At 47.5% G+C, this 14880-nt stretch overlaps 1 protein-coding gene and 4 pseudogenes across 1 annotated transcript; all 5 read left to right on the top strand.

The window, feature by feature from the left end:
* The first annotated feature begins 869 nt into the window (after positions 1 to 869).
* Positions 870 to 988, top strand: LOC126532260 (5S ribosomal RNA; annotated as a pseudogene).
* A 5389-nt stretch (positions 989 to 6377) lies between these two features.
* LOC126531826 (5S ribosomal RNA) lies at positions 6378 to 6496 on the top strand (annotated as a pseudogene).
* A 1491-nt stretch (positions 6497 to 7987) lies between these two features.
* LOC126531935 (5S ribosomal RNA) lies at positions 7988 to 8106 on the top strand (annotated as a pseudogene).
* Positions 8107 to 8624: 518 nt separating this feature from the next.
* On the top strand, positions 8625 to 10006 carry LOC126531804 (uncharacterized). Its single transcript, XM_050179537.1, has 2 exons — positions 8625 to 9522; positions 9591 to 10006. The coding sequence occupies exons 1-2, from the start codon at positions 8625 to 8627 to the stop codon at positions 10004 to 10006; spliced, it is 1314 nt and encodes a 437-aa protein (XP_050035494.1).
* A 3696-nt stretch (positions 10007 to 13702) lies between these two features.
* Positions 13703 to 13821, top strand: LOC126531851 (5S ribosomal RNA; annotated as a pseudogene).
* Positions 13822 to 14880: the final 1059 nt, after the last annotated feature.

Genomic DNA, 14880 nt, shown 5'->3' with positions numbered 1-14880 from the left:
TCTCGCGATTTATGTTTTTGCGTGATCAAAGTGATCCCTTTCTAAGATCTGTTATGCAAGTGCGCCTACAGAGACTGCTCTTTGGAAGGGTAGTCTCCTCTGATAACATGTGTGGTGCTGTGACAGGATACTTGCGCGAGGTTGTTCTTTCGTGCAAGATGTTGGAAGTACGTTTCAGCCCTGAATACCTATGTAATGTCAATAAGAAAATGCTGTACAAAGCGTTGGTTGACGTGATGTTGCCGGTACCCATTTATCGGACACCACACTTTGGAGGCCCAGGGCAAGATATTTTAAAAAGAGTTAAGAACATGCCCGTTAGACCTGTGGTCAAAACTTTTTTTTTTTAAGCTGCATTCCGGTACGCTGCCTGTTAAAACCTGGCTGCATGATAAAGGTTTTTTCGTGCCATGGACAACAAACTGCTTGCTATGCAGGAAGCCCGAGACAGTGGAACATGTTTTCCTAGAATGTTGGGATCCAATTTTTTATTCGGATGTCCTTCAGAGGACGATTAAAAAGGAACTCCCTTTAAGTCCTTACGGCATCCGGTACTTATCAGTTGAAAGTGAAGAAGTGCCCTACGATTTAATTATGCTTCTTGGCCTCCACAGTTTGTGGAAAACGCGAATGCAGGTGCGACATGCAGACATAAATACAAGATCCGCACATGAAAACTTCATCGAAAGCGTTGTTTATCTTCGCGAATGTTTCAGGGCTCAGACTGATCCACCAGAGTGGATATCACTGTTTGATGATTTGTCACAAATGAAAAGTTTTTAGCACCACTCGCCTCAGCCCAAGTGTGGCTGAAGTGTTTTACCATATATTACTTTGTATTACACGTCCAAGACGGCAATAAAGAAAAAAAAATCGGCCATACCATGCTGAATACGCCGGTTCTCGTCCGATCCCCGAAGCTAAGCAGCCTTGGGCTCGGTCAGTACTTGGGAGGGAGACCACCTGGGAACACCGAGTGCTGATGGCACCCTTCTTGCTTTTTTTTTTTACCCTCACGTGTGGGTGGTTGCATTTACTGTTACGTTCAACTGGCGCAGCCTACTGGTAGAGCCAACGTCGAAGTGCAAAAACAACATGCAAGCCGCTAGGCGATTGTACGCGCAGTGACGGTGGTAGCCGGTATAAGTAATGGTGCAAAATTTAGTCGCACAAACTGCTAACCGTTTACCTATTACACCCGTATCCAGCTCAGGGACAATCAATAACTTGGCGCATTGCTAGCGCCAAACGTGGGGTGCAGCGGACACAAATCGTTGCGTTCGTTCTCTTGTTTTATTGCGAGCTCGACTCGGTAGCGACGAACCACAACAAACGGAGCAATCCACGTACACGACGTGTGCCTGTACTGTCAACGGAAAGACTGTGCCACGTACGTGCTGCAGCAATACGTTGCGAATGCACATAGCACGATACAGGTGCAGTCGTAAACATAGCATCCCTGCCATCGGCCATACCATGCAGACTCGTTCCGGGCACCGCAGTGAACGGACGTGTTATCATGTGCTCCGACGGAGCGGCGTTGGCGGCCGCGAACGGCCGCGGTAACAGGAATGCTGTTTTTGAAGACGAGGATTATCAGGGGATTTTGCCGCACTTGCCTACCGGTCGAATCGTCCTTAATACTGTTTTTTTACACGCGGACGTCCGTGGAAGACCGTACAAGGTTGAGGATTTCCGCGACGCTCTGGTTCGTCTGGAACTGCTCCCCGAAGTAGTTGCTTTGGGGGCGTATCAGATGAATCACGTGTGGGCGGTCATGATGAAGACGACTGAAGCCACAAAGAAACTGCTTGCTATCTGAAGCATCATTGTAAAAGAACGGCGCTGTATTGTCGTTGTCCCCACCAATCAAGGCGTGCGCTTGAAGTTACACTGGATGCTGCCAAACGTGTCAGATGAAGGCATCAGACAAGCTCTTGCCCCATACGGAACGGTTACGGACGCGGCGAAAGAACGGTGGCGTGTTCAAGGGATTTTGGACAAGGGCTCAACGACGCGGTCGGTGATCCTGCAGCTTAAGGCAGGTACTACAGTCGACGATATTCCGCACCAACTACGCATAGCAGGGGAGCTCGTCCTTGCCGTCATTCCGGGCCGCGCCCCTCTTTGCCTGCGGTGCCATACAACCGGTCATATTCGCCGGGACTGTCGAGTTCCACGCTGCGAGGTCTGCCGCCGCTTCGGCCATGAACGATCTCAGTGCGTCAAGACATACGCCGTCGTCGCAGGACCAACGAGAAGAGAAGAAGAGGTATCTGAACACCTCATGGATGAGGCTGAAGTTGAAGATATTTCTCCGGTTAAGAGCGACAAGGTTGGCAACGCGGTCACACAAAAGCAGTCTCTCCACCCCAAAAGCTTGTGCCCAGACAAGAAAACCAGCGACGAGGCTGATACTCGGGAAAAGACTGAAAACGGGGAGCCTGAAAATCAGAGTTTCGCTACAGAACGGAGTGAAGTGCCCTCGAAGTCGTCGCCTGCCACTACGTGCGCGGAGGCGTCTGCTACGACTGACGTCGACATGTCAGCAGCCACTAGCATGCCTGCGAAGCGGGCACACGAGGAAACGATCGGCGTAACCGGGACCTCTGGAGCAACGACATGCAGCGAACCACCTACAAAGGCGGCTCAGCTGCGACGTACGCCTTTCAAGCCGAGGCCCAACGTCCAAGTCGAGCGGAGACCCGAGACGGGGCCGCCTCCGTAGCGGCTTCGTTTCGGGTAGTGCAACCTAGATATGGCCACTACGCGTGATACCGCCAGCTTGACTGGCGGAACCATGTACTACAGAATGGAGGACACCACTTTATGCATAGTGCATGGGTTGCTCAAGGTAAGCGCTATGCGACCCGATTGTTCTTGCTCATAATGGAGGCCGCAATTAACACCGCGATTCGTATTGCCACGCTAAATGTCCGAGGACTAAGCACGAGGCGGCGTTAATATCAATTGAGTCGTATCTTTCTGGAAAACGATCTCGACATAATCGCAGTTCAGGAAAGCAAGATAGCGAGTCAAGAGCAAACGGATCGCGTGGTGCAACAATTCGTTCCCCGTTACAATGTATGCGTCTGTCATGCGGCCGGCACATCAGGGGGCTGCGCTATATTTTTGTGCAATAGCCGAAATATAAGTGTAGAAGCAGTCACAGTGTGTGAAACGGGACGCCTGGTTGTTGTCGATTTTACCTTGAATGAACTTTTATGCCGAGTTATCTGTATTTATGCCCCTAATAGAGAGAGCGAGAGACCGTCTTTTTTTGTACGAGTTGAGGATTATTTTAAGACCGATAAGCTTTTGGTTTTACTTGGCGATTTCAACTGTGTTTGTTTTCCGGAGGATCGCGTGAAAAAACTGCCGCTGAATGATCGTAGTGCACTGCTATTGAACAATCTTGTCAGTGAATACAACCTGGAAGACGTTGGCTATGTGTTGTACGATCACAGTGTACCGCGTTTTACTCATTTTCAAGGACTTAGCCATGCTCGGCTAGATAGAGCTTATGTGTCACTGGAACTGGTGCCGTTATGTAAAACGTACGAGAACAAGCAAGTCTCTTTTAGTGACCACAGTTTGGTTGCCTTCACAATAGGAACAAAAGAACGAAAAACAAGCTTCTCGTGGGATTTGTGGAAATTTAACGATAAGCTACTCAACGATGACTGTTTCGTAAATGACATTAAAGAAAAACTTGGACGATTGATTGTAGCTGAAGAGAAATATGTAGTCACCATGTGGGAAGATTTTAAAAATGAATTGAAGACGACTGCTATAGAAAGGGCAACTAAACTGAAACAAGAAGAAAAACGGAAAGAAAAAGCCCTGAGGAGTAAACTCGACTTTCTACTTAATGTAGAAAGCACAGAACCTGGCCAAGTCATGAAGGAAATCAAGAAAGTTAAAAGCCAGTTATAAATCATCGACACAGACAAGTACCGTGGTGCCATGATAAGATCCCGTGTAGAAAGATTGTGGCAAGGAGAAACACCGAATAAACGTGCGCTAAGTGACGAGAAAGCTTACGCTCGCCGCAGTGATATAAAACAGATAAGCTACAATAACGAAGTAACGAGTGACCGTAGGACCATTGAACGCGCCTTTGTTGAACACTATGGAGACTTGTTTGGCGAAAGAAAAACTGATCTGGGTGGCTTCATAAGCCAATTCCTACATTTTATGCCACGATTGGAAGAAAACGTTAAACAAGGCCTCGAAGCGTCTATAACTGTGCGGGAAGTTGAAGCGGCTATAGAAGAACTAGGCTCAGAAAAGGCACCTGGGCCAGATGGATTAAGCACAGCCTTCTACAAAACTTTTAAAGCAGAAATAGCACTAATTATGAAGAAATTTTTAGTGCAGTCCTACAAAAACAACCGAATACCCGCGTCATTTCGAACAGCTCAGATGGTCCTGATACCAAAATCTAACGATCCTGTAAAGCGCTTGTCTGTTGCATCGTACCGCCCCATTAGCCTTGCGAACACTGACTATAATATTTTTATGAAAATACTGGCGAAAAGGTTACAGGGCGTAATAAAACTTTTAGTTGGAACCCACCAAACGTGTGGGATTAAAGGGCGCACAATAACTACCAATGTACACGTCGCCAGAAGCATTTTAGAATGCGTCGATGCTTTCGAGGGTAAAGTTGCAATGTTGCAGCTAGACCTGGAGAAGGCATTTGACCGTGTGGCTCATGATATTCTCTTCGAGATTTTAGAATACACGAACATAGGATCAGTGATTATAGATGGCTTAAAAATGGTATACACAGACTGCAGCACACGGCTGATTATTAACAAGAGTCTCACGAGAAGTGTCAATGTCTGCTCATCTCTGAAACAGGGGTGCCCAATTTCGTCTTTGCTTTTCGCAATATACCTGGAGCCTTTTTGCTTAGTCATTAAGGAGAACCAAAGAATAAGAGGTTTCAAATTACAGCAAAGTGAGGTGAAAGTGCTTTCCTACGCAGACGATCTAGCAGTGTTTTGCGATGACTATGACAGTGTCAGCGAAGTGGTAACTCTAGCGAAAACTTATTGTGAAAAAACAGGTAGTGCCATAAACTGGGATAAGTGCATCGGGTTTTGGCATGGCGCGTGGCAAAGCAAACCACGCAGTTTCGCAAACATACAGTGGGGGACCATGCCTGTGAAATATCTTGGCGTGCCGCTTGATCATTACAAAGACAGTAAGCAGTTCTGGGAACAGGAAACACAGACGGCGAAGGAAAAAGCGCTGGCATGGCAAGGGCGCAATCTCTCAATGTTCGCGCGCTCCACTGTGTGCAACATTTTTCTGGTTGCAAAAATATGGTACATACTACAAGCGCTATTCATGTCGCGAGTGAATGTACAGAAACTGCATCGAGTGTTCGCTGTGTTCATTTGGAACTCAGCTTGGGAACGCTGCAGCCGCTCTAATCTGTTCAGATCAGTTCGCAGCGGTTGTCTTGGACTGTCACACCAATTTGTACGCCAGATTGTATCGCGGTTTATGTTCTTGCGGAACCACAGTGATCCATTTTTGCGCACCATGACACAAGTGCGATTAGGTAGTCTATTACCTGACTTCCTTGTTTCGTGTTCAAATGTTAAATCCCCTCCTGTGAAAGGTTTCCTTCAGGAAGTAGTGTTATCTTTCCGTATGCTTAGTGTTCGATTCTCTCTAGAATATTTAAGTTCCGTCAAAAGAAAGAAATTGTACCATGATATGATAGACTCATTAATGCCAGTTCCAATGTATAGGTTAGCATACTATAGAGGTTCAGGCGATGATGTTCTCGAAAGGGTCAAAAGAATGCCTGTGAAACCATCGGTAAAATCATTCTTCTTCAAACTCCACACAAATACCTTGCCAGTAAAGACTTGGCTGGCCGACAAGGGAATATATGTGCCGTGGACCACCGATTGCATAATGTGTAAAAAACCAGAGACTGTCGATCACGTCTTCATTGATTGTTGGGATCCCTTTTTTCATTGGGACATCTAACAACGAACATTAAAGAAAGCATTACCAATAACCCCACGTGGTATCAGGTACTTAGACACAGGCAATAACGATATTCCATATGACCTTATTATGCTGCTGAGCCTCCATAGTATATGGTCCACAAGAATGTCGGTATGTCATGCTGATGTGAATGCCCATTCTGTGCGAGAAAACTTTATTGAAAGTGTCGTCTACATGCGTGAAGTGTACAAAGCCCAGAAAGAACCGCCCGTTTGGTTGTCGCTGTTCGATGAGTTGGCTAAATTCAAGCGATTTTAATTTCAGAGAGTCAGCATAAGCTAGGCCGATTCTCTTTTTAACAATGTATTCGCATGGCATTTCTGTAACGAGGAAATAAAGAAAAAAAAATCGGCCATACCATGCTGAATACGCCGGTTCTCGTCCGATCCCCGAAGCTAAGCAGCATTGGGCTCGGTCAGTACTTGGGTGGGAGACCACCTGGGAACACGGAGTGCTGATGGCACCCTTCTTTTTGCTTTTTTTATTGCGTGCTTCTGTGACTTATTTTTTTTTTTACACTCACGTGTGGGTGGTTTTATTTACTGTTACGTTCAACTGGCGCAGCCTACTGGTAGAGCCAACGTCGAAGTGCAAAAACAATATGCAAGCCGCTAGGCGATTCTACGCGCAGTGACGGTGGTAACCGGTTAAACTAATGGTGCAAAATTTAGTCGCACAAACTGCTAACCGTTTACCTATTACACCCGCATCCAGCTCAGTGACAATCAATAACTTGGCGCATTGCTAGCGCCAAACGTGGGCTGCAGCGGACGCAAATCGTTGCACTCGTCCTCTTGTTTTATTGCGAGCTCGACTCGGCAGCGACTAACCACAGCAAACGGAGCAATCCACGTACACGACGTGTGCCTGTACTGTCAACGGAAAGACAGTGCCGCATACGTGCTGTAGCAATACGTTGCGAATGCACATAGCACGATACAGGTGCAGTCGTAAACATAGCATCCCTGCCGTCGGCCATACCATGCTCTCTCGCCGCTTGTCGGGGCGTCCGCTGGACCCACTCCCCCATTCTAGTACACTCTAGCGCTGATGGATGAACAAAAGTTTGATGCGGCCGAAATAGCGGTCGGCTTCGAAACTCTTACCAAGACGTTGCTTTCAAAGCTTAGGAAAGTGAAAAGACAAGAAGTACGACTGAGGAACAAGCTCGACAATGGCGTACAATTGACAAAAGACTTCAGAGATCAAACATTGAAGAAGAGGGAGAGCCTTGTTGATGCGGCAAAATCTTTACATGCTTATACAGCAGGAGCACAAGCGGCGGCGGCCGTTACGGTGGAGTCTTCGGAGGAGGACGATACTGCTCAAATAAATCCCGAAATGGCATCGGTTATGGCCGAAACTAAAGAGAAGATAGAGACGTGGCTCTCAGCCTGGCAAAAGGCAAGGAACAGCGGGCGACCGTCACACTGGGTGGAAGAAAGGAAAGCCCAAGGCGAAGGGAAAAAGGCCTTAGAGGACCTTATCGAATTTTTCAATACTTTGAAGGACTTATAAAAAAGGGAAATAAGGTCTACTTCTCAAAACAGGTCCAATATACTTCCGAGAAGCTGCCACTGTACCCTTTGTCCCACAAATGAGGAGGTCATTCTGAACAAAAGCGAACCTTTAGGTGAAGTTTTTGACTGTAGGTAGAGCAAATGTCCCAGGGCTCTGCCGCTTTGTCACAGCAGAGAAGCCATGGCAAACCTGTTTGGCAGGTCTGTCGCCACTTTGACAGGCAAAGAGATTTATGACTACATGACAAATTATAGATTGGAAGAAATGAAACGACAGGAGAGGCAGTTTCTATGTATCAAGAAATCTCAGATGAGCCAACAAAAGAAAAACTGGCAGGGACTGAGGATTCGAAAAGTCCATCCAGACCAGAAGAGACGAAGGAATATATGACTTGTATTAGAAAAACAAATTCTGTTTGCAAAAAGGAAAAAAAGAAATCGGCCATACCATGCTGAATACGCCGGTTCTCGTCCGATCCCCGAAGCTAAGCAGCATTGGGCTCGGTCAGTACTTGGGAGGGAGACCACCTGGGAACACCGAGTGCTGATGGCACCCTTCTTTTTGCTTTTTTTATTGCGTGCTTCTGTGACTTATTTTTTTTTTACACTCGCGTGTGGGCGGTTTTATTTACTGTTACGTTCAACGGGCGCAGCCTACTGGTAGAGCCAACGTCGAAGTGCAAAAACAATATGCAAGCCGCTAGGCGATTGTACGTGCAGTGACGGTGGTAACCGGTATAAGTAATGGTGCAAAATTTAGTCGCACAAACTGCTAACCGTTTACCTATTACACCCGTATCCAGCTCAGTGACAATCAATAACTTGGCGCATTGCTAGCGCCAAACGTGGGCTGCAGCGGACGCAAATCGTTGCGCTCGTCCTCTTGTTTTATTGCGAGCTCGACTCGGCAGCGACTAACCACAACAAACGGAGCAATCCACGTACACGACGTGTGCCTGTACTGTCAACGGAAAGACAGTGCCGCGTACGTGCTGTAGCAATACGTTGCGAATGCACATAGCACGATACAGGTGCAGTCGTAAACATAGCATCCCTGCCATCGGCCATACCATGCCCATTCCACTTCCGGCCACCACAGCGGACGGTCACGGAATGTTGTGCTCCGTAGGGGCGGTTCATGCGGCCCAGCCGGGCCGTGGTATCAGGCTTACGGAAACGTCTTCACAGGATTACCAGCTTGTTTTGCCGCATCTGCCATCAGGTATGACTGTGTGTAATACCGTGTTTTTGCACGGTGATTTGAAGGCCACGCCCTATCGAGTCGAACATTTTCGCGATGCGCTTGACCGTCATAAGCTGTTGCCAGAGGTGGTGGCCCTCGGGGCCTACCAGATGAACCATGTCTGGGCTATAACATTCAAGGACGAAGTCGGAAAAAAGAAGCTGCTGTCAGCGAAGGCCTTTAGTGTCAAAGAACACCGCTGCGTCGCCATTGACCCTGGCAACCAGGATATTAGAATGAAGCTGTTCTGGCTGCTTCACACGACTCCCGACGAGGACGTCAGAGCAGCCTTTGCGCCGTTCGGAACGGTGACCGAAATTTCCAGGGAGCGGTGGCGAGTACCAGGGTGCGGCGACAAAGGTTCTCACACGCGTCTGGTATCGTTACGGCTGAAGGCTGGTATGACCATGGAAGACATCCCGCATCAGCTACGAGTATCAGAGGACCATGCGCTCGTGATTGTTCCAGGCAGAGCTCCGCTCTGCCTCCGATGCCGCGGCACCGGCCATATACGGCGCGAGTGCCGTGTGCCACGCTGTGGACTCTGTCGTCGTTTCGGCCACGACGAGACCCAGTGCGTGAAAAGCTACGCTAACGTGACCGGGTCTGGCCGGAGCGACGCGTTAGACGAGCACTTGATGGATCAAGCGGACGCAGAAGAGACTGCTGGAGCGGGCGGAGACCCACGAGGCACGGAAGAGAAGCCAGGGTCATGGCAAGCGTCAAGTGCCAACCAAGAAAGGGCAGTAGCGAGGCAGTGGCCAAGAATGAAGTGCAAAGTGAACCGTCTGCAGAAAATTCTACGGTGCGTGAAAGTGAGGGGGACGCGGAGGCTGCCGAGGGCGTTCTGCGACAGGGCAACTCTGGCGCTGCCTTCATCGAAGAATCCGGCGAGAAAATAGACCAGGCCAGCGCCGTCTCAAAGAGACCTCGCGAAATACCCGATCAAGATGTCAGGCTTGAGCAAGACGACGGTGACAGCAGCGAAGGGCCACCCACGAAGGGTTCCTCTTTCCGGCGGTCTACACTCAAGCCCAAGCCGAACGTTCCGCTCGAGAGGAGGCCGACGCGAGAACATCCACCTGAGGGGCGCCAGACGCCGACCAATCCGCCAGGTTGTCGGCAGACGCCGACCGTCCCACCAGACGGGCGACAGACGCCGACTGTCCCACCAGATAAGCGGACAACGCCGACAGTTCCCCCGCGGTAGCGGGGTGCTGTTCGGTAGAAGGCTCAGTAAGGACTAGGTGCTGCGGAACCTTTAAGTGAATGATGAGTAGCGCATTTGGTAACGTCATGCCTTCGCCGTATAAGACGGAGCTTATGATGGTGTAGGGTTTTGTTTTTTGTAAGTTTGGCGGTCTTTGATCTCCGAAATGTATTGTAGTTTGTGCTTGCTCTTCTCTTTCAATGGCAAATAATCATGGAATAGCAATACCTATTGGCACGCTTAACGTACGAGGGCTAACGGCTAGACGGCGACAAGCACAATTAAGTCGCCTGATGCTGGAAAACGACATAGATATTCTTGCTGTTCAAGAAACTAAAATTGAAAGCGAAGAGCAAACGGACAAAATGGTTCAGGTGTTTAAATCCCGTTACAACACTTGTGTTTGTCATGGAGTAGGTAAGGCCGGTGGCTGTCTTTTATTTTTGCGTAATTCAATAGGTATTGTTGCGCAGAGTGTAATGTCGGCCCATGATGGGCGATTGGTCCTATGTGATTCCTCTTTCAATAATATTGATTGGCGAGTTGTCTGTGTGTACGCTCCAAACAAAATTAGTGATAGAAAAATTTTTTTTAACTTTGTTGAGTCACACCTGACGTGTGAAAGAAATGTTGTTCTTCTTGGTGACTTCAATTGTGTTTGCATGTCCGAAGATAGGGTGCCCAGTAAAATAATACGGGATACAAGTGCGCATCAACTCTGCGCAATCGTGGCAGACTATGATTTAGTAGACGTTGGAAGCATATTAAGCGGTAACAGTGTTGTTTTTACTCATTTCCAAGGGCAGAGTCACGCTCGACTAGATCGTTTGTACGTATCAGCAAACCTTGCGCGAACGGTCAATAGCTACGCAGTAAAGCACGTGAGCTTCAGTGATCACAGCCTAGTAACGTGTACATTGGGCACGAAACATAGAGGGTCTCACTTTAACTGGGAACTGTGGAAATAGAACGAAACGATCTTAAGTGATGAATGGTTTGTCAAAACGGTAAAAGGAAAAATGGACGTAATGCAAATAGATGCTACAACAAATTGGGCTGAGCTGTGGGAGCAGTTTAAAATTGAAGTGAAAATGAGTGCGATCGAGAGGGCTAGTGTGATGCGTCATAAAGCTAAACAAAGAGAGAAAGAACTGCAAAGCATGCTCGATTATTTTCTAAACGCGGAGTGCACAATACCTGGATTGTTTTCGAAACAGATTAGAGAAATTAAACGCGAACTTGAAAGGGTGGACGCTCAAATTTACCAAGGAGCCGCGATAAGAGCACGACCCGAGAGGCTGTAGCTGGGAGAGGCGCCAACTAAGCGCGCGCTCAGTGACGAAAAGGGTTACGCATCCAAAAACATAATAAAAGAAATTTGTTTTAACAACACAATGTCAAAAGACCCAGAAGTAATTGAAAAAGCTTTCGTTGAACACTACCGAGCGTTGCTCGGTAGGCAGGTGCCCGTAACAGAAGAGTTTGTGAACACCTTTCTAACACTTCTGCCAAAATTACAAGACGAAATAAAAGAGGGACTCGAGAGACCGATCTCTGCGAAAGAAATTACAGAAGCCATAGAAGACTTGGGTAAAGGAAAGGCGCCTGGACCAGACGGCCTAGGAGCAGCTTTCTATAAAACTTTCAAGGCCGAAATAAGCGAGATACTGCATTGTGTAATATCAGAAGCTCATGAAACTAAGCACTTGCCGCCATCATTCAGAAAAAGTCATGTTGTGCTTATACCGAAAACCACCGATACGGTAAAGCTGAAATCTGTCGCTGGATACAGGCCCATAAGTCTTACGAATTCGGATTATAAAATCTACATGAAGGTGCTCGGAAAAAGGATGCAGTCAGTTATTAAATCCATAGTAGGCCCACACCAAACATGCGGTATTAGGAATAGAACAATATTGTCGAATATTCACATCGCTAGGAATATATTGGAATGCTGTGATGCGAACCTCGAAGGTGTAGCAATGGTTCAGTTAGACCTAGAAAAAGCTTTTGACAGGGTTGCTCACAGCATACTTTTTGCCCTGCTAAAACACATTAATGTAGGCGAAGTGATTCAGGACGGAGTAGCCATGGCTTATGAGAACTGTTCCGCTCACCTTATAATCAATAAAAGACTCAGCGAAAATATACCAGTATTATCCAGTGTGCGCCAGGGGTGCCCTTTGTCGCCCTTACTTTTTGCGATTTTTCTTGAACCTTTCTGTTTGAAGGTACGAGAAAACGAAAACATTCGCGGCTACCGTCTTTTAACTCAGGAAGTAAAAATACTAGCTTACGCAGATGACATCGCACTTTTTTGCATTGACCAAGAGAGCATTCGGGAGGCAGTCAAGGATGCAAGAAAGTTTTGCAGTCTAACGGGGAGTGCCATAAGCTGGCCAAAAAGCTTAGGCTTCTGGCACGGTGAATGGGACAGCCGGCCTGCAGTGTTAGAAACAGTACCGTTCACAGATACGCCAACCAGTTATCTTGGTGTTCCTTTGGAATACTATCGCGATACCACGACGCAATGGACTGAACAAACTGAGCGGGCTAAAGCACAAACAACGAAGTGGGGAGGCAAGAATCTGTCAATATTCACGAGAGCCACTGTCTGCAATTTATTTCTTGTCGCTAAAGTGTTTTATATGTTGCAAGTTTTATGTATATCCCGAGTGTGTGTACAAAAGTTGCACAGGGTTTTTGCTATGTTCGTGTGGGGATCAGGATGGGAGCGCACGAGTCGTCTGAATCTGTTTCACGCTGTGCAGAAGGGAGGGTTGGGTTTGTCGCATTTATTTTTGAAACAAGTAGTGTCGCGTTTCATGTTCTTGCGCGACGAAAGCGATTGTTTTTTGCGGTGCGTTATCCAGACGCGATTAGGTGACGCACTGCCAGAATATGTTGTGACGTCGTATGGCATACGTCAAGTGGTTGTCCGAGGTTTTTTGTTTGAAGTGATAAGCTCTTTCCGTTTTCTAAAAGTACACTTTTCTTTGGAATACCTGAACACAGTCGCCAGAAAGCGATTATACCGAGATTTAGTTAATATCATGTGTCCAGTACCAATATACCGTGCAGTATATGCACTGGGGCGTGAGCAGAACGTCTCAAATAAGAGCAACAACAAAAACCTTTTTTTTCATGCTACACACTGGCACGCTTCCTGTCAAGCCATGGCTGCAGGAGAAGGGGATCTTTGTACCCTGGAGTGTGAATTGCCAGATATGTCAGAAACCGGAGACAATGGAGCATATTTTTCTGGAGTGCAGGGACTCAGTCTTCCTTTGGGACATTCTACAAAGGACACTAAAAAAAGAATTTCCTTTAACACCTTTTGGAATCCGTTTTTTACCGTTTGAAGAAACAGAAGGCGTGCCATGTGATATGGTGATTTTACTCTGCATGCACAGCGTGTGGAAAACACGAATGGCGGTGCGTAATGAGGATGTTGACGCAAAACCGGCCAAAGAATATTTTGCTGAAAATGTATTGTACATTCGCGAAGCGTTTAAAGCGCTCAGCGAACCACCTGAGTGGTTAACAGCATTTGAACAGCTTGCAAACATTCAGCCTTTTTAAACCAAAATTAAACGACAAGGTACACCCGCACATTGAACTTTCTTTTTTGTTTTTAATCGCAGCGGAGAATAGCTGTGAAGCGTGTATTTGTTATAAAACAGGCAATAAAGAAAAAAAATCGGCCATACCATGCTGAATACGCCGGTTCTCGTCCGATCCCCGAAGCTAAGCAGCATTGGGCTCGGTCAGTACTTGGGAGGGAGACCGCCTGGGAACACGGAGTGCTGATGGCACCCTTCTTTTTGCTTTTTTTATTGCGTGCTTCTGTGACTTATCTTTTTTTTACACTCACGTGTAGGTGGTTTCATTTACTGTTACGTTCAACTAGCGCAGCCTACTGGTAGAGCCAACGTCGAAGTGCAAAAACAATATGCAAGCCGCTAGGCGATTGTACGCGCAGTGACGGTGGTAACCGGTATAAGTAATGGTGCAAAATTTAGTCGCACAAACTGCTAACCGTTTACCTATTACACCCGTATCCAGCTCAGTGACAATCAATAACTTGGCGCATTGCTAGCGCCAAACGTGGGCTGCAGCGGCCGCAAATCGTTGCGCTCGTCCTCTTGTTTTGTTGCGAGCTCGACTCGGCAGCGACTAACCACAGCAAACGGAGCAATCCACGTACACGACGTGTGCCTGTACTGTCAACGGAAAGACAGTGCCGCGTACGTGCTGTAGCAATACGTTGCGAATGCACATAGCACGATACAGGTGCAGTCGTAAACATAGCATCCCTGCCGTCGGCCATACCATGCTCTCTCGCCGCTTGTCGGGGCGTCCGCTGGACCCACTCCCCCATTCTAGTACACTCTAGCGCTGATGGATGAACAAAAGTTTGATGCGGCCGAAATAGCGGTCGGCTTCGAAACTCTTACCAAGACGTTGCTTTCAAAGCTTAGGAAAGTGAAAAGACAAGAAGTACGACTGAGGAACAAGCTCGACAATTGCGTACAATTGACAAAAGACTTCAGAGATCAAACATTGAAGAAGAGGGAGAGCCTTGTTGATGCGGCAAAATCTTTACATGCTTATACAGCAGGAGCACAAGCGGCGGCGGCCGTTACGGTGGAGTCTTCGGAGGAGGACGATACTGCTCAAATAAATCCCTAAATGGCATCGGTTATTGCCGAAACTAAAGAGAAGATAGAGACGTGGCTCTCAGCCTGGCAAAAGGCAAGGAACAGCGGGCGACCGTCACACTGGGTGGAAGAAAGGAAAGCCCAAGGCGAAGGGAAAAAGGCCTTAGAGGACCTTATCGAATTTTTCAATACTTTGAAGGACTTATAAAAAAG

The sequence above is a fragment of the Dermacentor andersoni genome, chromosome 4 (assembly GCF_023375885.2).
Source record: "Dermacentor andersoni chromosome 4, qqDerAnde1_hic_scaffold, whole genome shotgun sequence".
In the NCBI taxonomy this organism is placed as follows: domain Eukaryota; kingdom Metazoa; phylum Arthropoda; class Arachnida; order Ixodida; family Ixodidae; genus Dermacentor; species Dermacentor andersoni.
The sequence above is the reverse complement of the archived record's forward strand: the minus strand, read 5'-3'. Positions and strand labels throughout refer to the sequence as shown.

Bases quoted from the DNA above. Each gene is read 5' to 3' on its own strand.
- LOC126531804 (XM_050179537.1), top strand. From the start codon at position 8,625: ATGCCCATTCCACTTCCGGCCACCACAGCGGACGGTCACGGAATGTTG. The intron at 9,523-9,590 runs GTGCCAACCAAG...AACCGTCTGCAG, and splicing joins AGGGTCATGGCAAGCGTCAA to AAAATTCTACGGTGCGTGAA.